Source organism: Pleurodeles waltl, chromosome 8 (assembly GCF_031143425.1).
Source record: "Pleurodeles waltl isolate 20211129_DDA chromosome 8, aPleWal1.hap1.20221129, whole genome shotgun sequence".
In the NCBI taxonomy this organism is placed as follows: domain Eukaryota; kingdom Metazoa; phylum Chordata; class Amphibia; order Caudata; family Salamandridae; genus Pleurodeles; species Pleurodeles waltl.
Window position 1 is genome coordinate 1409339036 of NC_090447.1, and position 26129 is coordinate 1409365164.

The 26129-nt window shown below is 46.8% G+C and overlaps 1 protein-coding gene across 3 annotated transcripts in view; it reads left to right on the forward strand.

The window, feature by feature from the left end:
- The window catches only part of CLIC6 (chloride intracellular channel 6), a 203096-nt gene that overhangs the window by 174377 nt on the left and 2590 nt on the right, over nt 1–26129 (forward strand). For all 3 annotated transcript variants that reach the window (XM_069202501.1, XM_069202504.1, XM_069202503.1), the window contains exon 5: nt 9063–9244. In XM_069202501.1, coding sequence (XP_069058602.1) covers nt 9063–9244 — 182 coding nt within the window. The remainder of the gene's footprint in view (nt 1–9062; nt 9245–26129) is intronic.

Genomic DNA, 26129 nt, shown 5'->3' on the forward strand with positions numbered 1-26129 from the left:
TTAGGCCACAGTGGTGATTGGGTTGTAGCTCACTCGTAAGATTGCCATGTCCTCAAAGGCCTCAAGTTCACGTGAACATTGTTCTGTAAAGTATTCAGGCACGTGTCAATCTGCCGACGTCTCACCTTGTTCTATAAAATCATTTCCATTTCATAGGTGTTTTCTGGACAAGGATTTGTTGGTAACCTTTCCTCTACAAGACTATGGCCCTCATTATGTCTTTGGCAGTAAAAACCACATACCGCTGCGGCGACGGCCGCCAAAACACTGTCGCCGCGGCTACCTACCGTCTGCCATATTATGACCGTAGCCAGAATTCTGCCAGAAGGCTGGTGGAATTCAGGCTACGGTCATGGCGGCGGACGGCGGTAAATTGGTGCTGCTGCCAGCAGCAGCGCCACGCCAGTAGACCACCGCAGACCGTATCATGATTCATGATATGGCCTGGCGGGGTTCTGCTGGTGGACGCTGCTGCTGGCGGACGCTGCTGCTGGCAGCACCAGCGCCACATCCCGTCTCCTGCCGGAGGACCCCCTGCAAGCAGGTAAGTCAGGTGCTCCGACAAGGGAGGGGGGCGGGGGTGTTGTGTGTGTGTGGGTGGGTGTGGGTGAAATGTGTCTGTGTGCGTGCATGCGGGTGTGTGGAATGCGTGTGTGCATGAATGGATGTGTGTGTGTGTGTGTGTGTGTGTGTGTATGTTATGTTGTGTGAACGTGTGTGTGCTTGTATGTATGTCAGTGGGAGTGGATGTGTGTGTGAATAGATGTATGCATCCGTGGGTGAATGTGGGTATGAGTGTGTGTATGCATGTGTATGTTAGTGCGTGTATGTTGTGGGGGGGTCGGGAGGGAGAGGGGAAGGTTGAGGGAGTACGAGGGGGCGGGGGAGACCCCTATCAGTGTCAGGGAAGGAATTCCCTAGCACTGATAGTGCCTACCGCCATGGTTTTCGTGGCGGTGAGGTAGCCACGAAAACCATGGTGGTAGGCGGGGTCATAATCCCGCGGGTGGGACAGTGACAGCTGCCTGGCTGGATACTGAAGTCTCCAGCCCGACGGCTGTTACCGCCCTGGCGGATGGAGTGGTACATTAGCGGTTTGGCTTGAGCCGAACTGCCAATGTCATATTTTGGGAAAAGGTACTGCCAGCCTGTTGGCAGTACCTTTCTCCAAAATACCACCGTCCGCCAGGGTTGTAATGAGGGCCAATGTTCTGATGATACATTAAGCTCACATACACCACAGAGATAATCTTTTCATAACAAAATGGTGGGCCCGGAAAAGATGGACTGGAGTGCAGATAGGTATCTTTACATGCCTTGAAGTTTGCATCTTTTGATTGACTCAAATTTCTATTGCAAACAAGGTACAAGTTGGCCTTATTTTGTGGTCCCATGAGTCAAACCTAACAGGGGCCACCCTCTACATTCTCTTTGAAGTTCGACTTGTATTTGGCCTGCAGTTTTAACTTTCAGTTAAAGTCTTCTCCCAAAGTTGATAGTGAAGGTGCAGTGGTCTGTGTCTTTCAGATAATTATGTTGGGAAAATCAATATTGTTTCACACTTTTTGGACCTGAAATGTATTCCTTCCCTCTTGCACCCTTCTGTGACTACCCTTTTTTACTGCAACAGGTGCTATGTAGATGTCTGTTAGAAGTGGGGTTTCTGGTTGGCAGTCAGTTCGCACTCTGACCAAGCAGGGACCCTCACTCTAGTCAGGGCAGTGGAGACCGACACTTAAGATAACCCCTGCTCACCACCTTGGTAGCTTCCCACAAGCAGTGAGACTTATCTCAAAGGCAATGTGTAACGTATTTGTACCAAACACACAGTAATACAGTGAAAACACTACAAAACGCCCACCACACAGATTAGAGAAATAGTTAATATTTATCTAAATCGAACAAGACCAAAACGACAAAAATCCAACATACACAAGTCAAGATATGAATTTTCAAAAGATAAGAGTTGTACTTCATGAAAAACAATGGAAACGCTGATTTTACACAAAGTACCTGGTTTGCGTCAAAAATAAAACCACACAGGCGAGCGTGCATCATAAAAGTCAGCAATGCATCAATTTCTTACTCCCAAGTGAAGCCTTGCATTGTGTCTTCTCCGGTAGGACGGCGATGTGTCGTTTTTCTCTCTCGCACGAGAGCGATGCTTCGATTTCTGGACGGGGTACTTCGGATCTCCACAGGCTTGCGTAGATTTTTGACACCCAGCGATGATGCAGGTGAAATCTGGTCGCACAGTGTCAAAAAAACGTGCTCCGTGGGGTTTACGTCTTTATCAGCAGCCTCAAGATGGTGTTGTGTTGTTTCTCCAGCAACGATGCGTCGATCTCCCAGCTGCGATGCAGGTGGAGCGTCCATTTTAGCCGCAAACCGGGTGGCAGGTTGTTTTTCAGCCATGTTGCAGGTGGTGCGTATGCATTTTCCCCGCAGAGTGTTCTGTGCATGGATTTCAGTCCTTGTTCTGCCAACTTCACCTCTCAAGGGCCGAGGGACTGGATAGGGCATCACTTGGCAGGCAGTAGCCTCAGCAGAGAGTCCAGGTGCTCACAGAGGAAGTCTTTGATGGCCCTGAGACTTTAAAATAGGAGGCAAGCTCAATCCAAGCCATTGGAGATTTTTCACAAGCAGGAATATACCACAAGGTCCAGTCTTTGTCCTCTCTCAGGCAGAAGCAGCAACTGCAGGCCAACTCAGCAAAGCACAGTCACAGGCAAAGGGGCAGTACTCCTACTCCAGCTCTTGTCCTCAGCAGAGGTTCCTCTTGATTCCAGAAGTGATCTAAAAATCTGGGGGTTTGGGTCCACTACTTATACCCCTTTCTACCTTTAAAGTAGGCAAACTTCAAAGGAAAGTCTCTGTTGTTCACAAGATCCTGCCTTGCCCAGGCCTGGCTCCAGACTCTCACCAGGGGGTTGGAGACTGCATTGTATGAGGGCAGGCACAGCCCATTCAGGTGTAGGTGACCACTCCTTTCTGCACTCTAGCCCCAGGTGGCTCATCAGGATATGCAGGCTACACCCCAGCTCCCTTTGTGTCACTGTCTAGAGGGGATTCACAAACAGCCTAAATGTCAGTCTGACCCAGCAATGGAATACACAAGTAGGCAGAGTCCCAGAATAGTTTAAGCAACAGAATGCCCACATTCTAAAAGTGACATTTTCAAACAGACAATTTAAAAAACAACTTTACCAAAAGATTTATTTTGAATTTGTGATTTCAGAGACCCCAGACTCCAGATCTCCATCTGCTCTCAAAGGGAAACTACACTTTAAGGATATTTAAAGGCAGCCCCCATGTTAACCTATGAGAAAGAGAGCATTGCAACAGTGAAAAACAAATTTGGCAGTATTTCACTGTTAGGACATGTAAAACACATTAGTACATGTCCCACTTTCACCATACACTGCACCTTGCCCATGGGGCTACCTAGGGCCTACCTTAGGGGTGCCTTACATGTACAAAAAGGGAAGGTTTCGGCCTGGCAAGTGGGTACACTTGCCAGGTTGAATAGGCAGTTTAAAACTGCACACACAGACACTGCAGTGGCAGGTCTGAGCCATGCATACGGGGCTACTCATGTTGGTGGCTCAACCAGTGCTGCAGGCCAACTAGTAGGATTTGATTTACAGGCCCTAGGCACCTCTAGTGCACTTTACTAGGGGCTTGCTAGTAAATCAAATGTGCCAATCATGGAAAAGCCAATTACACATACAATTTACACATAGGGAGCACTTGCACTTTAGCACTGGCCAGAAGTGGTGAATAGCCCAGAGCAACAAAAACAGAATCCAGCACACAGCATTAACCTGGGAAGCAGAGGCGAAAAGTTAGGGGAGACCACACCAAGCATGCCAGGTCTAACAGTGTCACACTCTCTTCCAGTTGGTTATTGTGTTGACATTTAGGAAGCAATGTTCTCTCAAAGGAGAGTTGGCCACAGGTGATATCTTCTAAAGTTTCAGAGTTTTCCTTTGATTTGATATCAACCTATGGTGAAGGTACACAAGAGTGCTGAAATATAAAATAAAATTGTTTATCTTCATTGATTCTGCTCATTTTCACTCCCAAAGAACAAAACTATATACACAGTTTACACAATCTACACAATCTAAAGAGACTCTTCATGGTCTCTGGAAGCCACAGGCTATGTTTAAGTTTCAGTGTATCATTTTCAAATCTCTAACGTTGGCCAAAAATACTTACAAGACATGACAAAAAAGATCATATCTCCCTTCAAGATGTCTTAGATCACATGACCAAAATGTAATATTCTGTATATTGATGGGTGATGTTCGGGCATTGGGGAGCAAAATAGTTGAATTATCTCCCTAAAGAGGTGTGTATGATAATCAGCCAACAATTAGGTGAAAACATAAAACGTAATTAGGTCGAGGATTCGAGACCTCTTGTATATACCTTAGTATATATTTCTTTGTGGGCTTCAACTCTGCCCCTGCTTCCCATTTGCTTATATGAGTGTCCTTTAAAAATCCTTGCTTCTTAGTGGTTAATCTTTCCTATTTGTCCCACCTTCTCCTCCTTTGTCTACTCCCATGGAGCACGCCCCCAGTACTTGTGCCCTTCCACTTGTCCCATTAAAGCATCTGTGTTAGGGACTATTTTTTCCTTGTTGCTCTGGGTGCTTTCTGAGCCAGAGGCTACGGTGTTACCTCCTCCAAGCTTGTTGTGATCCCCTGCCTGCCGAGTTCTTAATTTTAATTATATTCGTAAATCACTTCATCTGTCTGTGCCACCTCCCACCCCAACAGCTCTCACACATGGCTGCTGGCATTTTATTACACCTCCAATCTCCCGCCCTCGTGCCCCTTGCTGCTTTAAATAAGTGGAGCCAGAATTCCTAGCCACTTCTAAGAATGCAGAGAAACAACACACAGAACTGAACTTTCTATTTTCTAATCCTTGTTTACTCTTTGCTGGCGCAGCTCACTCTCCTCCCCCTGCTCTTGCCTGCTCCACCAGTACTGCTGCTCGCTCCCTCCCCTCGGGGTGCAGCTGCCTCCTCCACCCTAGTGCTTTAAATCCTGGTTATTATCGGAGATCTTACTTCGTCAAAGCAAATGAGTGAAACAATTGACACAGGCGGGTAAAGCAATTTGCGCCAGCACAACTTTCTCTTGGCTGTGATTGTTAACCCGCTACTGTGGTCGGAAGGGTTCCTGTCTTGAAGTAGGATTGTTTATCTTTTTAGCATTCCATTTCTTCCCGTTGTACTGCACCCTCCTGCTTCTGCCTTATTCTTGTTTTGCCTGTGACGTGTGCTCATTAAATGCATGTCCCCCTTTCTAGTCTGTGGGGCTGTGCGCATGGCTGCGATCGGGACCAAGAGTTGCAGCACGGGGTATGCCTGCTGCTGCTCTGCGCCTGGCACATGGAGACTGAAGATGGGCTGCTGCTGCTGCCTTCCACAGCTACTGATAAGTGTAGGATACCCTGCCCCCACCTCTGTGTGCACACAGAGTGAACCCCAGCAATGTCCCTCTTGGGCTTTTTCTGCCATTGCGCCTTGCCTCCTTCTTTATTTCTGCTTGCCACTGTTGCAGTTGCCCTCCCCTGTTTCTGTAGCTTGCCCACGTGGTTGTTGGTGCTTGCCCATTCTATATTGTTGCAGTTTGGACAGTCCTACCCAGCCCTCATCCTCTCTGTTGTTTGCACTAGTCTGAATAGAAACCTAAATGGAGCTCCTTTTTTTATCAGCTTTGAAAGGATGAGACGAGTTGGGGCTTATGCCTTTTTACTTTTCACAACTTTGCGCTACAGATGCACTCTGCTTTCATGGGACCTGTCCTAGCTGAAAGTCTTGTTCCCTATTTCTCGGATTGACAGGAAAATGCAAGAGCTGCTGGCCCCAGAACACCTGAAATTACAGAAGTATTAAATGAGAACTCAGGGATTTATTGCGGGGTCAGGCCTTTCAAAGGATCCTTTATACTCTAAAAGAAATTACAACATATTCCTCCTGCGCAGACCTTAAACGCAACCCAGGGGCTTGGTAGCGGCTCGGGCAAGTGTTGTTAGCAACTTAAATAGAACTCCTTTTGGATCGGCCCAGGAAGAATGAAATGGCAGGTTGGTGCTTGTGACCAGTTGGGAAAGAGCTTGTGAGTCCTGCATGGAACATACTGCTGGAGAAGGAGCCTGAAAGAAGGTGCAGCTACCAGAGGGTTTCTTCAATGTGTGTGCCCAAATTATGCCACCTTCTAATCAGTTATAGGGGTTTGGTAGCACTTTAAATGTCTGCCATTAGCAGCCTAAGTGGAGCTCCTTTTTATTGGCTGCAGAAGGATGAGAGGCCAGGTTGTTTTTGCCCGTGGGCGCTGCTGTCAAAACATGACAATTAACTTGTTAAAGTTGTGAGAGCCAGAGAGGTGGCAGCACCCTGCAACAGGTCACTCACAGGCCTCAGTTTCCAGCCTCGATCCCTGATATTAGTCTACATCTATTTCAGGCACGCTGTGAAAACGGTAGCTGAGGAGGGCGAGAAAAATAAAGCTGAAACGCTGCCTCAGAAAGTGTGAGCAGCAGGATGTGAAGTATGGGGGTAGTTAACAAAGTATGTGGAATACTGCCCTGAGGCTGCAGCACGGCAGCTTGACTGCACAGGGAACTCAGTCTTTTTCTCTATGGTACAGCCCGCTGAGCCCTGCATTCACACGTTCACTAATCTAACCATTCATCCTTCCATTTGTTCACCCAATCATTCTTTCACCGTTCATCCTTCCTTTCACCTGTTAATCTATCATCCATCCTTTGACTCCTCCATCCAGCCAACCAGCCATTCACCTATATGTATAACAACTAGTCCATCCAGTCATCCATCCATCCCTTCACCTTCCTTCCATCCATTCAGTTAGTCAGCCTTGCATCTTTTCAGCCATCCACCCATTCAAACTTTCATCCATCCATCCTTACATCTTTCCATCCATCCGCCCTTTCCCCGTCGATTTTTCCATCCTCCTATCCATTCTTTCACCTGTTTTCACTTTCTCTTTTTCACCCTTCCATCCTTTTAGCCCTCTGTCCTTTTCAATCTTTTTCCTTTCTTGTTCTCTTTTTCTTTCTTCCTTCCTGCCTAGCCCTTTCTCACTTTTCAGCTGTTGCTCTCTCTCTTGCCTTTTTGTACATGTTCATCATTTCTCTTTATCTACTTCACTGTACTTGGCTGCTCACTGGCAGCGCTGACCCCTATGCGCCTCAGTTCAACCTTTGTCTATAGATCTGATGTCAGAATAGACCCATAAATAAACAATTATCATTGTAGTGGGGGCTAGTTTAGCAGCCCATTTTACGCACACTGTAGCTCCTAGAGCGGGGGATCACATCACCAATGCGCTACAACAACGTGTTATTCTCAGTGCATTAACATTGGAAGGATGAAATACCCTGTTAGATTTGAACCTCTGTCTCCCAGGCACAGACACACACACACACACACAGACACACACACACACACACCTCTTGCAGAACAAAGGGTTATCCTGGTACCAAACTGAACAAAGTGACCACATTTTCTTGAAAAATGCTCCAAGCCAGATTTGGGCTCCTACCATCACTCAAAGCACTTCCAGAATGGTACCAACTTATAAACAACAATGAGTGCAGGCTTTGTCAACATTCGCAGGAAGACTTCCTGCATATATTATGCATCTCTCCAGTGTTATTACATTGGCGCAAAATCTATCTTCGAAATACCTTTAATTCAAACAGCATCATGTCTTGTCACCAAGCAGTCCTGATCTGCATGAAAGGGCTGACACCACAAACCGTGGCATGTTTTTTCAAAAGTTCTTTCAAAAGCAGATTCTCTTATGAAACCGACCACAAATCAATCTTCAGGAATCATGATGGAGTCCTTAAATAACCTAGTTCCATGATTGATCTCCAAACTCCATTATTTAAAACTCGACAAATGAGAAGTACACTGCACTTTAGCAACTTATCATGTAATTAATGACCAACAAAGAAATGCATGTTGGCCCTTGCAACAAAATAAAAGGGCGATTTCAGAATGCATGCCGCTAGGATCTGCGTGGGCCAAGTGGCATACACCCCTCTGTTGCATATCTCCTTAAGAGGAAGTAATGCACTGCAGCTCTTTTGCTTCTTTTTGATATGGACTAGGACAGTTAGGGTTATACTGCAGTTTTAGATATAGCACGCTTCTGTTGTAATCTATCTGTGGGCTCTTAACCACGCCCATCACTATCACTCGTTCATGGGCTTGCCTTTCAAAAATCCTTTGTTATCATTGGTAAATGTTTTACATTTGTGCCTGCTTGGGGCGCTTTGGTTACTGCCTTGGACTTCACCCCGTTACATGGATAATCACATGTTTCACTGCGAGCAAACTTCCATTTTCCTTTTATGTCTCTCCTTTGCGCTCATGCTCATGGCGGCCGAGGCACTTTGAGTCAGCTCACTTATGTCAACTGTTTTACTTTTCATTTTCAATTTAAGTGGCAAGAAAAGTCCAGTTAGGAATTCACAACGTTAACAGCGCTAACTCGAGCAAATGCGAGACCGATTGCATTGCAAATGCTTGTTTTTTCAATGTCATTCCTTACTCAATCACCAGTCGACTTCCATTTAAGGGCAGCACCTAGAAACAACTCTATATACCATATTCTATCCTAAAGAGAATGCTTAAGTAGAAATGTGCTCTGTCAGAGGCTGAAACAAGGTGAAAGGTCCTCGGATCTCACGTTGGTTGGTGCATGAATTGTTGCCACACTCTTACACTGTAAACAATCGAGCTTCCCCAGCCTTGAGTTTCCCATTTCCAGGTAGCAAATGTGTTCCTCTAACTGATGGAGTTAGTTAGTTAATTAGGTAGCAATGCTAGGGAAATGTGTTGCAAACAGTGCATGCTTTTGTGTCTGAATTTACTGTTAAAATGTATGTATTTCTATGGGGGTTTTTTGGGCTGAACCCTTGCATTGCTATTACAATCTAGCTTTAATAATTTGAAAAACGTGGTGTCGAAGAGCCACCCTCACCAGTGTATTCTTCAATTTTGTTTATCCTAGATTTGGAAAAAGCTTTACTCAAGGCACTGAAGAGATTGGATGATTATTTAAATACCCCATTACCCGATGAGATTGATGCCAATAGCACTGAAGACATCACTTCTTCCAGTAGAAACTTCCTGGATGGCAATGAACTCACACTAGCAGACTGCAACCTTTTACCAAAGCTCCATATAATTAAGGTTTGATTTACAGTCTATGTTTTTTATTTGTCTTCTGGGGTTTTAGCAGATGCTGGCGTAAGCTGCAGCTACTCCAGATAAATCGTGCAGCGCCATACTGCACTGCCAGAATATTAGTGAAAATGCACTAAGAAGATGTACAGCCTAATGTATTGATCCCATGTTTTTCAGTATTTAGCCATTATTCCCAATAATGCCTGCAAAAGGTCACAGGCATATTAAATTGCTTTCCAAGCAGAGACCTTTCTAAATCTAGGCATGCAAAGCTGAGGGTATGATAGCAAACATAAATAGTAGATGTAAATTATATAAGATGACCATTAGGGCTCTCTTTCACTGCACATCTTAAGCTCAAACTAAGCCACTGACAAAGAACGTGACCTGACATTAGGCAGATACTTAATTTATTTATTTTTAAAATTTATATAGCGCGAACATGACCCCAGAGCTTTTTACAAAAGATCACGAGAAAAAGCATGTAGCATACACAATAGAGTTATGGTGAACGGTAAATGATACATGATGTAATACTAGTAAACCAACAGATAAGAAAGAGTTGTAAAACTTGAGTAATAAGCATGGGTGTAGATAACGTGTCATCCGGGTCCGGAAAGAGGAGTTACTGTGTTCTAGAGCAGAAATTTGGTCCTCAAGAGCATTTTAACCTGCTTCTTGAATGATGCCGTTGAGGGGCTCAGTCTAATTACCTTGGGTGGGGAGTTCCAAATTCTCAGGACGATGACCGAGAAGGCTTGGTTGTAAATTTTCCCTTTATGGAATTTCTGTGGTTTCAACAACAAGGAGCTGGTACTTCTAGAGGATCTGCATTCACCAGATAGCTCTATTTTTTATGCGAGGTATATCTGGGTGTTAAAGTGTAGGGCTTTGTGAGTCAAACAGGGACTTTTTAGCTGTATCATTGCTTCGTATGGAGCCAGTTTAGAGATTTTAGTTTGGGAGTAATGCAGTTTTTTTTTTTTTTTTATCCTGTGATGAGCCATGCAGCAGAGTTAGGAGAGGCCCTTAGTGGAGCTACCGTAGACCTCGGTGGGCCGCAGAGGGTTGCACTTTCATATTCTAACCTGGAAATCACTATGGATTGCACCGCAGACTTTATGTCATTGAGGGGGAGAAAGGGTTTTATTTTCCTTAGGATGTTTATATGGCAGTTCGCTCCTTTGGTGGCAGCAGTGATGTGCTTCTGCATGTTCAAGTTCTTATCTAGCATTATTCCTAGTGATCTTGTGGAATCTAGAATGTATGGTGTGCAGTTAAGAGCTGTTAGTTGCTTTATCCAATCTTCGATATCGGGTGACTGCTTGGGAGGGGCGATTAGGAAGAATTCTGTTTTGAGCACGTTTAATTTGAGGTGGTTGTAGGGCAGCCAGTTTAGAGTTTTTGTAGGGTTGTGTTCAGGTGCTCGATTTCCTCAGGAGTGGAGACTTTGAGGGACAGTTGGCTGTCATCTGCATGCATGCGATAGTGGATGTTGGACAGTTTCAGAATTTCAGTTAACGGCTCCATAAACAGATTGAAGAGCATGGGTGAGAGCATGAACCCCTGTGATGCCCCTGAGGTGACCATCGCGGAATTGGACTGGGACTGATAAACATAGAATCTTTGAGTTATGTTGTGGAGAAACAAGGTGAACCGATTTAAATCGGACCCTGAAAGGCCCATGCTATGTTACAATATGCTTGAGTAGGCTGCCATGTTTAACTGTAACAAAAGTTGACGATAGGTCGAGGAGGATTAGAAGGCAAGATTCGTTTTGATCCAACATTTCTAACACATCGTCCACAATGTGCATAAGAGGGGATTCAGTGCTGTGACCCTGATGGAAGCCAGATTGGAATTGGTCTAACAGTTGGAATTGTTCTATGTGGTTACATAGTTGGATGTGGACACATTTTTCGAGGAGCTTCGCCAGAGTCGGGATGATGGTGATTGGATAGAGCTTATTTAGATCCACAGGGTCAATAGTGGATTTCTTCAGAGTAGGGATAATCTGCCCAGGCAGTCAAGAATAGAGCTTTGAAGTAGTGAGGCATTAACTATCTTGGTCCAGAGTGGGAGTAAGGAGGATTTGATCTCACTAAAGAAATTTGATGGCAGAGGGTCGCTGAAGTGGTTATAGAGTTTTAGTGCAGCAAGAACTTTGAGAATGTTGCTTTCATCAAAGGATTTGAATAAGGACCACAAAGCATGGTTTTTGGGGTACGCACAGGGAGGCATGGGGGCAAAGCGATCTGGGGAGGAGGGAGGCGGGTAGGAGGCATGATCAGCAGGTGCTCCGGTGCAGTATTCAAATCATATTCTATCTTTTCGAGGAAGACGGTGGCAAAATTCTCGCAGTTTGGCTGTAGACTAGATCCAGCTGGGGAAGGGTTTGATTGGATATTAGATTGAAATTTGATGAGTTCAAACAATTCTTCTTGGTCAATTTCTAGCTTGATCAAGCTGTTTTTTTTTTAAATAGTTCACTTTGGAGCTTCTGATACGTTTGTTATAGATGTTCCTCACTTGGACCCAGATGCAATCATGGCAGCCACTATTCCATTATTTGTTTCACATTTCTTTGAATTGTGTTGTTTTCTTCATTTAAACCTATTTAAAGCAAATGTTTTGATCAGTCTGCTGCCAGATTCTTAGCTTTTATGACTTTAAAGCAGACCTTGTTCTACTCTGTATGTTCTCAGTGTGCTCTTGGTTTTAGCAGAAATTCCTTGGTTTACAGTAGACGCTCCCATTTTTTACCATTTGTGTGTCAGAAATACCCTTCACATACAATCAGTGGATTTTACGATTTTACCAGAATTAGCATCTTAAATACTCTCACTTCATGTTTACAAGGGGTTAGCTAGTTCTACTGTAAAAGCGAGATAGGCCAAGAGTGTCGATAGTTGACCAATTACCAAAGTGACCTTTGATTCTGAAACTGTCTGGCTCGCACCTTTTCCTACCATGAGGAGAGGAATTCACTTGTTGAACACAGCTTTAGGATTTAGATGTGAGGTCCTTAACCTGTGGCCTAGGGGCCCCTGGAGATTCGTGATGGCTACTCATTAGGTCCACGACTGCTTAGAAAAATATATTAACAGATTAATAAATTGTATGTAAATGAGCAAGAAAAATGTTAAATTTAAACTTTTAAAATGTTACATAAATGTGAAGTAATTTGCAATTAGAGGCTGAAAAAATAAATTGGTGGCCTCATAATGATTTGTGGGAGCACTGCAAATGCATCGAACACAATATAATCTGGAGGATAGGTAGCGTCATTTGAATTCAGAAAAGTCCCAACCTTCCTATTCAAATGAAAAGTTAGTTTTTGTTATATTTGTTTGTGAATTAAATTGTATATTTCATTATTTGTATATTTGTGTTTCTGTTGGATAAATTCTTGTTTCTTTGTTTTTCTGTATAATTTTGAGGTTCAAATCATCCACATTGCTTAAGCAGGGGTCCCTACCTTCCAGTAATGACTCAGTGGTGCCCCTGGATTTCAATAATGATTCTGTGGGAGTCCCCACATTACAGTAATGATTCAGTGGTGGTCAACATAAGTCAAATGGTTAAGAACTGCTTGCATGCTGCTTGAATATCTTGTCATTTTTGTAGTACAGACTGTAATTAGAGACTGAATGTGGTTCAAGAGGTTTGGGCGCTTACCCCACGGATAATAATAATAGGCACTTACCTGCCTGCCAGTACTAGGAGTTTTGCTTTAGGTACAGATTACTAGTCTCCACCATGAACCTCAGTATCATTCAGATGTTAAGGCTGGACCAGTGCTTTGAAGTCAAAGTTCTGATAGATATTGAGGCTGCCCTAAGAACTACTCTGTATAACTGGTCACTTGAGGCTCCAGAGTTACCCTTCTATCTTCTAAAGGTTTCCTCTTCCCTCAACTCCTCGCCTTTCCTCTTCTCACTTCATGCTCCACCAGCAAGGCAGACCCTTCCCATTCAGCAGTTCTGGTGAACAAGCCCAAATATAACAAATAATATTTACTGTTTAGTGCACACCAGAAGCAAGATTGTCCTTTGATGCTTAAAAAAGGCTCTGTTATCGCCCGTCTCAGCTGGACTTATTTAATTCATTTTGGAAAGATGGGGGAGGGGTGGCCTTGTGGCCAGTGGCAGCAGACGTGCTTGGCTAAGCTCCTTCCGTCCAACGAGTCCCAGAGCAGCTATCCTGACACTGACCCTTCAAAACTGGCAGCGAGACAAAGGGCTAAATGGTCCTGATGTCAGCGGCGATGCGGTGGGAGCTATCTGATGCCCCGGAGAGCCTGAAAACATCATGCAAGTGAAGGCCAGCAGTGAAGAGACACGCACAACATGGCGCCAGCAGATACCCGATAAGTGCACCACAGCTGCCCCCACAACCTGGCATACACCCAGTACGTGCTGGAGGGAGGTGACCTCTGAGGACCCAATGGAGACCTGAGACCAAAGGATCGCGGGATTGAAGGCTGATGGTGGCGGTGAAGCGACGCGCACATCATGGCACCCGAATGTATGTGCTCCCGGATCAGGAAGGAGCTGCCAGAGGGCCCCCGCAACCTGATCTACCCCCGGTAAGCACTGGAGAAAGGGGACCAGTGAAGACCCAATGGAGTTCTGAGACCAGAGGGGAGGCAGCTGGGTGAAAGGCCTCCTGACCAGGTCTGGGTAACCCTGGCCTGAGAAGTTCTTTCATTTCCTTGCCCACGCATGGCCATATGCAGGACTCTGGGGGAGCTTGGGCTATCAAATAGCGGCAAGGAGACGCTCTGCACAGCCTTGGACAATAGAAGGGGTGACTCACTTCTAACACCTCTTAGGAATTCTACAGACTGCTGATTCCACTGTTGAGTGACTCTTGCGTGGTATCATACCTAGATCAGGGGAGTGACCAGAGCAACAACTAGATATCTCTGGAGAAGGCACGTATTGCATGCTGTATGTGCCCAGGGCCCAAGAGACAACGATTTTGCCTACAGACTACAACATGAAGGGGTGATGTAGTGGAGAGGCTGACCGGCGGGCAGGAAAGAGGTGTGGTGAGGAAACAACCCTCCCTCCAAACCAGACATGGAGAAACCTAAGGTGGTGAGAAGCAAAATTCTGGAAATAGCCCCAGAAGGGGCTGGGGAAGAGGACCTATACCGAAATCACGAGGGTGAACCTCTGGCAGTGCATACCGCAGAGATAATGGTGGCTATTGAAGACACTAAACAGACCCTAGAGCAGAAGTCTTCAAACTGGGGGGTGGGCCCCCCTAGGGGGGCCTCAAGTGATCCCAAGGGGGGCGCCAAACTCTGGCCAAATAAAATATTATACAGATAACATGCCTTGTTTTAAGCAGAAGCATGTTATTGCAGTTTTAAAAAGGTAACAGTACTTAACGGCAATGTTTAAATAGGTTTAGACATATTTAAACATTGTCATCTTTCTAAAATAATTGTGAAAATTTCTGAGGGGGGGCCCAATGGTTTTTATTTTTCAACTGGGGGTGCGCGGCATTAAAAAGTTTGAAGACCACTGCCCTAGAGGCACAGATAGCAGTGTTAATGAATGACGTGGGTATCCTGAGAGCTGACCACAAAAAATTAGTAGAGATATTCCATGAGGCAGAAATCAGGCTGGACATGACTCACCCGGTGGTCCAGGTCTTACGAGGAAATGCGCATATCTGGCAAAGGAGATGTCAGCCCTAATGGACCATGTGGGAGATGCGGAGAGGAGGTCCAGGAGGCACAGTGTAAGACTTGTGGGGGTCCATGAAAGAGTGGAGGGCCAGAATATCAAACTCTTCGTAGAGGGCTGGCCGGAGAAAACAGTACTGCAAGGATGTCCCTTGTGCTTTTTCTCAGTTGAGAGAGCACACAGGATGCTGGTGGGGGCCTAGCCCCGGGACAAGCCCCCTCCCCTGACCAATCATTGCTTGATTAATGAACTGCAGAGATTGGGGCAAAATACTTCAACTCTCCTGTAAACATGGTCTTTGGATAATAGAAGGACAGGAAGTTAATATATATCCAGATTATACATCCCTGGGTCAAAGGTAGAGGGGAGCATTTGTGCCCATCAAGAAATAATGCGCCAGTTGAGTTTTAAGTACACCCTTATCTTTCCAGCGAAACTGAGAGCAGTCCACAAAGATAAGTTAGATCTTTTGCACTCGTCAAAGAAGGTATGGCACTGGCTGGAGCAACAAGGGCTATGGATGTGCCCAGTCACCCCAATGGAGACCAAACATGAGTGGCAAAGACGTAAACCCAGGAAAAGGAGAGGGTCAGGCGGCAGATCTTCCCCGACAAAAGCACAGATGAAAGCAGAGCAAGTGAAACATGTGGAAGAAATCAAAAACTGCAGTGATATACTAGACAATAATTAATGGAGAGCTGTTGCGCCAGAGAGGGAGCGAGTGAGACAGACCTGACAGGATCCGAAACGGAAATAGAGGGGGCGCATCTGCCGGTAATTACCATGAGGACTTTGGATCACATTGTTTGACTTAAGCTTAGTGCCTATCCGAAAGACTGTAAGTATGGACATGGGTGCTGAGGGACTGGACGCATATATAAATGGACCCCTGACTCTGGCCCGATGGAATTAGTAGTTATGCTCCGTTTCTGCTGAGGAACGGGGGCTGGTGAGCAGGAGGCTGTGTGACTTTTGTTTCTTTTGTTGGCTTCCTGTGTGGCCCGCTCTTGCATGCATAGCACATAAAGTTGATTGTACTTCATGTTCACTTGGTTAAGGGCACATACATATTGTTAATTTGGGGGTCGGTCAAGCACTAGATCACACACATGGGCATCACATCAGGCATACAGTGGATAGGATAATCCCCTCCTCCACCCACCACTCTTACTGGGGCAATGGCAACCACATATAGACATATAGATGGCTCTGTCACAAACTTTAACTTTGGTCTCTTGGAATGTCCAGAGACATTATTAGGCCTTAGCAATAAAGTGAAGAGAGGCCTGGTAACTAGGGCCCTCAATAGATATGGAGCAGACATTATACTCTTCCAGGCAACTCATCTAATGGATACACAACATGACAGTCTTGGGAGAGGCAAATACATGATGACGTCTTATGTCCAACACACCTCGGGCTCACGGGGGCAGTCTTGCTTAGAAAGTCACTGGCATTCCATGCCTTCGTATATGGTCAGATACCATAGGATGCTATACGGCTCTTTTGGGAAAATGTGAGGGAGAGACCATGATCCTCTTCAACGTGTATGCTCCACCAGGCCTTCAGATGCAGACACTACAAAAAGTGTGGCAGCTCCTGGCTGGGTTTCCACGGGCCTTCACTATTGAAGGAGGAGATTTTGATCTGGTGCTCGATACACACCTGGATAGAATGAGCACCAAACCGGAAGTGGAAGCCACAGTTGGGAAACTGGAGGGGTTCACACAGTCCATGGGATTGATGGATGTTTGGAGGGTCCCACACAGACAGGAGCGACGGTTCTCCTTCTACTTGCAACTGCACAACATGTCCTCCAGGCTAGATTACATTTTCACACCTAGCGACACAATGAAAGTTCTTAGAGGCCAGATATCTGATGAGCGGGATATCTGACCACCCTCCTTTGCAGGTCACCTTGTCTACCAATAGAGATAAAGAACACAGAGTTTGAAGAATGGCCACTTGGAGATTTACCATTAACATGTAGCAAAGGACTTGATATGACAAAAAATCTCTACTTCCAAGAAGACAAGGGCACAGTAGATAGCGCCAGCACTATCTGGAAAGCTCATAAGGCTACAATAAGAGGGGTACTAATAGCGGGGGAAGCAACGGATAAGAGATAATGGGGGTCATTACAACTTTGGCGGGCGGCGGCTGTAACCGCCGGGCGGCCGCCAATGTGGCCGCACTCCCGCGGTGCCCATTTGGAAATCCCCGCTGGGCCGCAACATAGGAGCCGGCTCCAAATGGAGCCTGCGGCGTTGCGGCCGTGCGACGGGTGCAGTTGCAGCCGTCACGCTTTTCGCAGACAGTGAAAAGCCGCATGGGGCCCTGTCACAGGGCCCCTGCACTGCCCATGCCAGTGGCATGGGCAGTGCAGGGGCCCCAAGGGGCCCCACGACTCCCTGTACCGCCAGCCTTTTCCAGGCGGTTCATACCGCCAGAAAAAGGCTGGCGGTCGGGGACTCGTTATCCCCTGGCGGATTATCACTGCCGGGGCAAAAGTGGCGGAATACCGCCGACCCCGGCGGTGCGACCGCGGTGCTTCCGCCACGGTCATGATAGGCCAGGAAGCACCGCCAGCCTGTTGGCGGTGCTTCCGTCATTTTAGCCCTGGTGGTCTCGGACCGCCAGGGTCAAAATGACCCCCAATATCTTAGGCGCTTGGTGACACCGACAGAATCTAGAGCTCAAATGCACAGAATTCCGGGAGGTAGCAGGCCATGAAGTGAAGACATCAAAAACAGAAATGAAGCCGGTGACAAGGATGGTAAACTGCTGGCCTGGATAGGAAACAGAGAAAGGGAGTCCATCCAGATATGGGAGCTCCAAATGGACTCAGGAGAAAGTGTGAGGAGTAGCGCTCAAATTCAGAAGTTCACAGTTATATGGCTGACTTTTATGCTCCCAGGCTGAGGTTTCAGAGAGTGAGACAAGGAACTTTGTATAAGAAGGCCCGACAAAAACCCAGAGCCTTGATCAGCAGGAAGCATTGGAATCAGACCTCATGGAGGTTAAAATTGTGGTGGCCTTGGCTCAGATGCAGGCATGGAAAGTTCCAGGCCCGAACGGGCTGCCAGTAGAATTTGTTCTAGGAGTTGCCAGACGAGTGGTGAAACCAATGCTGTCAATGTATCAGGATGCTTTCCGTGCAGGGTCACAGCCGGCTGGCCTACGCACGGCAACAATTGTCCTCATTCCCAAGGAAGGAAAGCCTGCACATAAGTGTGCCTCCTATAGACTGATCTCGTTACTAAACATAGATACCAAAATTCTGGCAGACGTATTTGCCAACCGACCCCACACGGTGGTGTAGGACCTGGTTCATGCAGACCAGACGGGCTTTATGCCTTACGGCTTGACTAAACTGAACCTTCACCGCCTACATAATAACATGACGGAAGCTGACACAGGAGAGACATGGGCCATTGTATCTTTAGACACCAGCAAGGGGGTTGAATAGGTGGAGTGGCCCTTCTTGTTCCTAACACTAGAACGAATGGAGTTTGGACCTTGGTACATCAGATGGATCAAACTGCTGTATTAGAATCCTCATGCTAGGATTGGATTGTAATGAATGCACCTCCAGAGAAATTCACTGTGGGGAGAGAAACAAGGCAAGGTTGCCCTCTATTGCCGATGCTCTTTGTGGGGGTGCAATGGCCCACTACCATTGCCACTGCAGGTGGAACCCCACAAGTTTAAGTATCTAGGCATCTGAGTTACCAGTGATGGTGCCTCATTTGCCCAGGCCAATCTTACCCCACTGCATCAGAGACTGGAAAAGGACGTGAGGCATTGGAGTACGCCACCATTATAACTGATGGACAAAGCAGCAGTGTTCAAAATGATCGCCCTCCCCGACTGTTGAATATACTACTGAATAACCCCTAATCGCAGCCAAAGACAGTCGTTAAATGGGTGGACGCCCTAGTATTGATGCTACTCTGGGCAGGGGTACAGCTCCACATAGCGGTGCGATCCCTTCAGTGTTCCAAATTTGACAGAGGTTTAGAACTCCCCAATATTAAGAAATAGTATGAGGCAGCAGAGGTTGGCATGGTGAATGATTGGGTATATCCTAACAGGGAAGACCCAGCTTACCGGACGGACAAGTGAGGAATGGGATGACATAGCTGCTTGCATGCCTTGTATGGCGGGCAACTCAGTGGAGGGGCATGCCAGGCGGTGTGGAATGTCTGGAATAGTTTACTTAGTGAAATGAAATGGGATACGAGACTCACGCCACACACCCCACTTCGGGAGGGCACATGGTTGCAACAAGTTGTCTCTTTGGAGGGCTTCCAGGATTGGGATGAAATCAGCATATTGTCACGGTTTCGGGTGGGTCTGATCAGGACTCTGGTTGGGACATGCCTTGAGATTACTGAATATCCTAAAGAGGTAGGGTACTGGGGCAGAAGAGCAGCTAAAGGCATACACGGAAAGGACAGCTATGGACAGGCACAGGAAACAGGAAAGTAAAAGCAGAACAACCCTTGTGTGAACAAACAAGAAACGGATTACTAATGGACAAACACGCTGGGGTTGTACACAGAGTAGGGCGCAGAACCTCCCACAGTGACAGGGAATGTCAATGCCTTTGTGCAGTTTGCTCTTACAGATAGTCACCCTGCCAGCCCCATAGAAAGGAGGCAGCAGAAGTGATTCTGTCTCTGGACCCTGAAGCACAAACAAGGATAGTACTTACATACACAAGACAAGCTCTTGTGGGTCCAGCTGGAAACACAGTGGTGATTCCTGGAAAAACAGCAATAGCACACTGTCACTGTTAGGCACGAAAGACAATGTATAACACTAGACAAGGATGGGGGCTGTAATTGCCTCCTGGAAACCAGGAGCCAACCCTGGTACAAAGGAGGACAATTATACACTGGTGAAGACTGATAGAACACTTACCAGACACAAATACAGAGAGGAAACAGAAACAAAAGGGACAAACTAAGAGACAGAGGCAGGAACTGGGAAGGACTGGAAAACAGGGCGCACACTTCTGGCCTGGAAAACAGGGCGCACACTTCTGGCTGGAACAAACAGAAACAGGACTGGGAAACTGAGAGCAGGCTCTGGCTGGAACAGGCAAGGACAGGGCTGGAATACAGGGAGTAGGAATAAGCAGTAAACAGGACTGGGAAGCAGAGAGCAGGTTCAGGCTGAAACAAGGCAGGTGCAGGACAGAGAAACAGGGAGCAGGCTCTGGAAGAAACAAACAGGTACAAGGCTAAGAGATAGGGAGCAGGCTCTGGCTGGAACAATCAGGAACAGGGCAGAGAAACAGGTAACAGGTTCAAGCTGGAACAGAACAGGAACAAGACTGGAACGCCATCCGATAAGGGGTCTGTAACACAAAGGAATCGAACTCCAATGCACAACGAGTATCTTGAGGAAATGGCTGCTTATAAGCAGTTCCAAGCTGCAGAAAAATGCAGGAGGAATCACATGACTGGGCTGCACAGGAGAGATATAAGGTGTGTGTAGTTTCAGACACTCGCAAGTCCTGGAGGAAAGGATCCGGTGAAAAGGAGCAACTGGATTTCTCCCATAGACAACAATGTAAAACAGAATCCAGGCTTTCCTGACTACCAGGCTGTGCATTATGGGATTTGCAGTCCCAGGAAGCAAATATAATACTACAAAAGCATACCATGGTGTAAAGAGAAACAAACGGGAATCAGCAAGGGACTCTAGATATGTGTTTAAGGTGATTCCCAGGCTTCCGACAGTCCCCATACAGTGCCTCCTAGAAATGGGACGACAGAGTCGTAACACATATCCATGCCAGCAGGGATGTTGGACGCTAATGGAGTGGTTCCATTTGCTCACCAACAGGAGGAATATCAGATGCCTCCCACCCAGTGGCTCAAATACAGACAACTAAGACATGCACTTACCCGAAATGTAGATGTTGAAAAGGAGACACAGGAGGACTTCTCGCTGGAGAGCAGGCTGATGGATGGATAAATCTGACATATACGAATATCCCTGACACATGGCACATTAATGCAGAAACACTCAGGGGCCACTGACATGCCTTAGAGACAGGTGGGAGTGGGGCATTGGGTCATTAGACAAAGAAGACTAGCAAGAGGCGCTGGGCTTTCCACCAGAAGGAGCCATCAAAACCAGTTACCGCCTAATCCAACTTAAGCTCCCACATAGTACGTACTACACTAGAATGCTGCTTCATAGAATTGGAAGGGCAGGGAATGCTTTGTGTCTCTGAAAATGTGGCACAGAGGGAACCTTCATACACACATGGTGGCATTTCCCTGCAATAGAATGATTCTGGGAACAAGTAATGGCATCTCTGGAGATGGCAGTAGACACTGTCATTGACATGACCCCCCGGACAGCTTTATTTGGCATATGGGAATTCTCAGGCCTCACACGCTACCAGAAGATTCTGGTGAACTTTGGTTACATGGAGGCAAGGAGGGACATTGATCATAAATGGGGATATGAAATCCTCCCAACTTTTAGAAACTGGGAAGAGGAATCCTAGAGTGAGAAGTATACAAAGGCAGAGGTTGTGAGAAAAAAAAAATCTGGGGGACTTGGGATTCAGTCTTAAGTTTCACCAACATCGCATTTTTTTACTTTTATTGACTGCTGTTTGATTACATTTATAATTTGATGACATTTGTTGAAGCCCTTCCAGCTAAATTGGCAGCAACTACTTCATCTCATCCGTGTTGGAATATCTACTTTTATGCGTAAGGGTACATGCTGCCTGCTCTCACACAGTGTTTCCTAATATGTTGCGATGCTTTTAATTAACTGCGAATAAATTTGGCTTGACTTGAAAATATATTTGGCAACATTTATACCTTCTGGTCGATTCAAACAGTAATTGCATTACCACTGGCACTCCTTGCTATGTGAGAAAAACGCTTCCCTAAAAAATAATAAAATTTGCTCTGAGCTGGTCCTAACACAAGTAATGACAAAATATTGCCGATTACAGGGTCCCTGTCAGTGAGCCTACAGTTAATTCGTAATCCACCGAATAATTTCTGATCAGCAGTCGATGATAGAGACTTCTAGCCTCAGATTCCTCACAGTTACTGTATTCCCTAAGTGTCAGCATGAATCCGGAAACTTTTTTCATAGTACCTCTGCGTGCGGGATAGTGGTACCGTGTGCCTCTGCACTGATGCTGCTACGCTCCAGAAATGACATGCAGGTCTATAAAGGTGCAACTCCTATGCATCAGTTTCTTTCTTATTGCGCCTCTAGCCATGGATCCAGAGCTTTTCTTGTCTCCCAAAGACTGCTTTTTTCAGCTTTTTCCCCAGATTTTCGACAGTATGCAAGGGATGTTACCTCCTAAAACCACAGGTTTGAAGCCCTGTAAGGACTGTTGCAAACAGATGTCTGTGACAGATCCCCACTGGGTTTGCCTCTGTTCCCTGGGGTCAGGCCACAAACTGTATGGGCTGCACGTCAATGAACCCGAAGAACCTCAGGGAATGCGAGGTGAAACTTTACGTCACCATGCACAAGTAGACGGAGTGCTGGGACCGCTACTGTCACGCTCCAAGTCGAAAGCTCATTCCCAGTCCCATTCCGGGAGTCGACAGAGCAGCTTTCGAGGCAAGTCTTAGTCGTGCTCCAAACCCTAAGGCAAGCATAAGTAACATAAGAAGTCAACGCTGAGTTCAGCTCCTTTGTACCATTCCCACTCCTTTGACAAAGGGCATGGGTGGTGCCAACTGTCCCATTCTCGCTCACGAAGTTGGCCAACTTAGCAGCCGATTGTGCAACTGGTTCCAGGACAATCCGAATTTACAGGGCCTCCAACCATGCCTCACCAAATTATAGAGTTGTGCTCGGCCATGCTCCGGGTCTTCAGTTCTTTAGTAACTGAGTCTGGTGCAACTTCATGCCCCACTGAGCAAAGAGGTCTTCCACCTGGATTACAGCTGGGAGGTTTGCCTTCTGCACCAACTGTACCCTTTGTGCCACTACTGTTTTTCGCTCCAGTACAGGTACATGTTGCCAAGGGTGTCCTTAGGCAATCCATATGTCCTTGCTGGATAGAGAGGTGGCCCCAAATGTCCTTCGTGATGCCGACTCAAAACCGATCGAAATTAGACCAACATCCTGCTTAATTGAATCAGACTGAGGTTCTCACCTTACCACCAGGCAAGCAACAGTCCTTACATTCTCTTTTTGGCGCAGACTTTGACAACGATCCTGATCAGGGTGATGATTCCGCTCAGCCCTATGCGGATGCCAATTGGTGGGAGGACCTGCAGGATGCTGGTGGGCCAGGCACCTGAGTCAGCCCCTTTTTCCCCTCCTGGCCCACCCATGGAAGAATCTGCATCCTACACCATGTGTAGGGCGGCTGAAGTTCTTGATCTCCAGCTTGCCACAATCGAGGTGAAAACCAACATCCTGAGGGAAGTCCTGTAGCCTGGCCAGACTGCTTCTAAGCCCCTCCTACATTTAAATGAGGCATTGGCAGATACCCTGCTGTTGGCTTGGACTACGGTTAACAGGCTGATTGCCAGATGCTATCACCCTGCTCCAGGCCACCCAGTCGTTTTGTCACAGCACCCTTCTCCTTACAGCTTTGTGGTGCAAGCCTCCACCAGCTGTATCAACCTTAACAATTTTCCTACTACTCCCCCGACAGGGAGTTAAAGCTCATGAAGACCTTCTTATCCGCCAATTTGGCCCTATAGTCCATTACTATTTCCTGCTTACCAGGCTGCTATATTCATGCACTCTGCGACTCAGTGGTGCAGGTTGCCCCAGGTGTTCCTGAAGATCTTAGCCCTTCTCTGTCACAGGTCATTCAAGATGGTCATGATGCTCCCAAGTTCACGATTCGTTGTGGCTTGGACCCCTCCGACTCCATAGGATGAGCTATAGGTACCAGTGTTGCCATTCGTCACCATGTGTGACTACGTTCGACTAGGTTCTGGGGGGATGTCCAGTCCTCTGTGATGGACATGCCATTTGATGGGACTTGCTTGCTTGGGGGAAAGGCTGATTCTGCCCTAAAATGCTTCAAACAGAATAGGGCCACCACTTTCTCTCTGGGTCTTTCCACCCAGCCTTGTCAGCAACATTTCCAAAGCTCCTTTCATGGTTTCAGCTGAGGCACTTCCTACCACCAGCCTATCACACCCCAACAAGAAACCCAGCAGTTTCGCAGGAGAGGCTGCTCCCACAGCCAAGGCCAGTGTGCTGTACCATCCATCACCCACCGCAGCTCCACTTGCAAAGCACCTTTAATGTATCCTTACTGGGTAGAGGCTGAATCCACAAATTCTATCCGGGCTGGCAAGCGATGATATTGGACAGGTGGGCCCTCCAACTTATTCTCAAAGTCTATAACTTACCTTCTTTTGTCCCCGCCGCACCTTCCACCATCTGTTTAACTACTGATGGAGGACCATCTCTCTATTTTGCGGGAGGTTTGGCCAAAGGGGCTATTGAGAGGGTGCCGGTGCCAGAAGTAAGACGTAAGTTCAAGACGGACAAAGGTCTTTCACCTATTCTATGAGCCCTCTCAACTTTTTCCTCCCCAAGGAGAAGTTAAGTTCAGAGTGTTCACCCTGGCCTAGGTTCTGTCTGCCTTCGACCCTGGAGACTGGATGGTGGTGATGGACCAGCAGGACGCCTATTTCCTTATTCACATCCTGTCGGCTCATCATCGGTTCGTGGTGGGATTTGCAGTTTTCTGTGCTACCCTTAGGGCTCACCAGCGCCCATCGGTTTTAATGAAATTGATGGTGGTGGTAGCAGCACACTTTCAGAGGTCAGGAATGCCATCTTCCTATATCTCGACAACTGGCTGTTGGAGGCAGGCTCGCTCTAGGCAGTCGCAATCACCTCCAGTTATCGGTGAACCTCCTGTCATCTTTGGAGTTCACTATCAATGTGTTGAAGTCACACCTGACTCCTCCACAGATGCTCACTTTCATTGGAGACATTCTGGACATGGTTTGTTTTGTGCCTTTCTACCGGGGAAGAGAGTCTAGGACCTTCAGGATATGATCTCAATCTTTCGGCCTTGGTCCTGTGTTTCAGTGAGGTCCACCCTGTAGCCGCTAGAACCTGTGGCTTCCTGTATCCTGCTGGTTGAGCATGACAGGGGACATATGCAGGCTGTGCAGAGCGATCTGTAGTCCCAGTGAGCCTAACATCAAGGGGGACCTCCCCGACTACGTCCAGATCTTGGAAGATAATGTGAAAGACCTGCAGCGGTGGCTACTGGAATGCAACTGGGTCAGCCACAGACAACTCTCCCTCCGCTACCTAACTGACAGTGGGGACTGATGCATTTCTTCTGGGTTGGGTGGGCCATTTGAGAGAGGTGGAGATAAGAGGCCTCTAATCTTTGGCACTCACTGCATGACAACCTTCCGGAGCTGAAGGCCACCCATTTGGTGCTGAAAGCCTTCCTGCCATCCATCAAGGAGGTGCTCATGGACATACAACAAACAGGGTGGGGTGGGGTCACAGATCCTGTACAAGGAAGCCTTGCGTCTCTGGAAATGGCTGGACCACCAAGGAATTTTCTCAGTGGTGAATCACCTGCCAGCCTCTGAATGCCAAAAGCAGAGGAACTCGGCACCTGGTGAATTACGAATGGTAGCTATATCCAGAAGTGGTATTAGTTCTCTTCCGCAAATGGGGAGAGCTTTGGTTCAATCTGTTTGCCACAGCTGAGAATGCATAGGGCTTTATTAGAGCTCGACGGTTGGGTTACTCTTTCACAACGGTGGACAGATATCCAGTCTGCCAAAATCTAAATCCCATAAGATTCTATTGGATTTAGATTTCCGCAGATGGGATAACTGTCACTGTCCGCCGAGTTCTAAATCAGGCCCTTTATGTCAGCACTTCTGCGCATTTGAGTTTCTAAGGCGTCTCTCGCTCAGAGATGCTCTTTGCCTTGAGTGACACTCAGAACTCCTATAGGCCTTTCAGCAGATACCACTCCTGCCATAATTTCACAAGAATGTCAAGACAGACTAGGCTCAAGTCATCCTGGTAGCTCCTGATTCGGCACAGAGTATTGTGTCCAGATCTCTAGCGCTTGAGCATCTCTCTTCCAATCAGGATGCCCCTCCAGAAGGATCTGCTGTTGCAGCTAAACTGCAAGTTCTAAACCCAAGCCTTCACAATATACACCTTCATGCATGGAG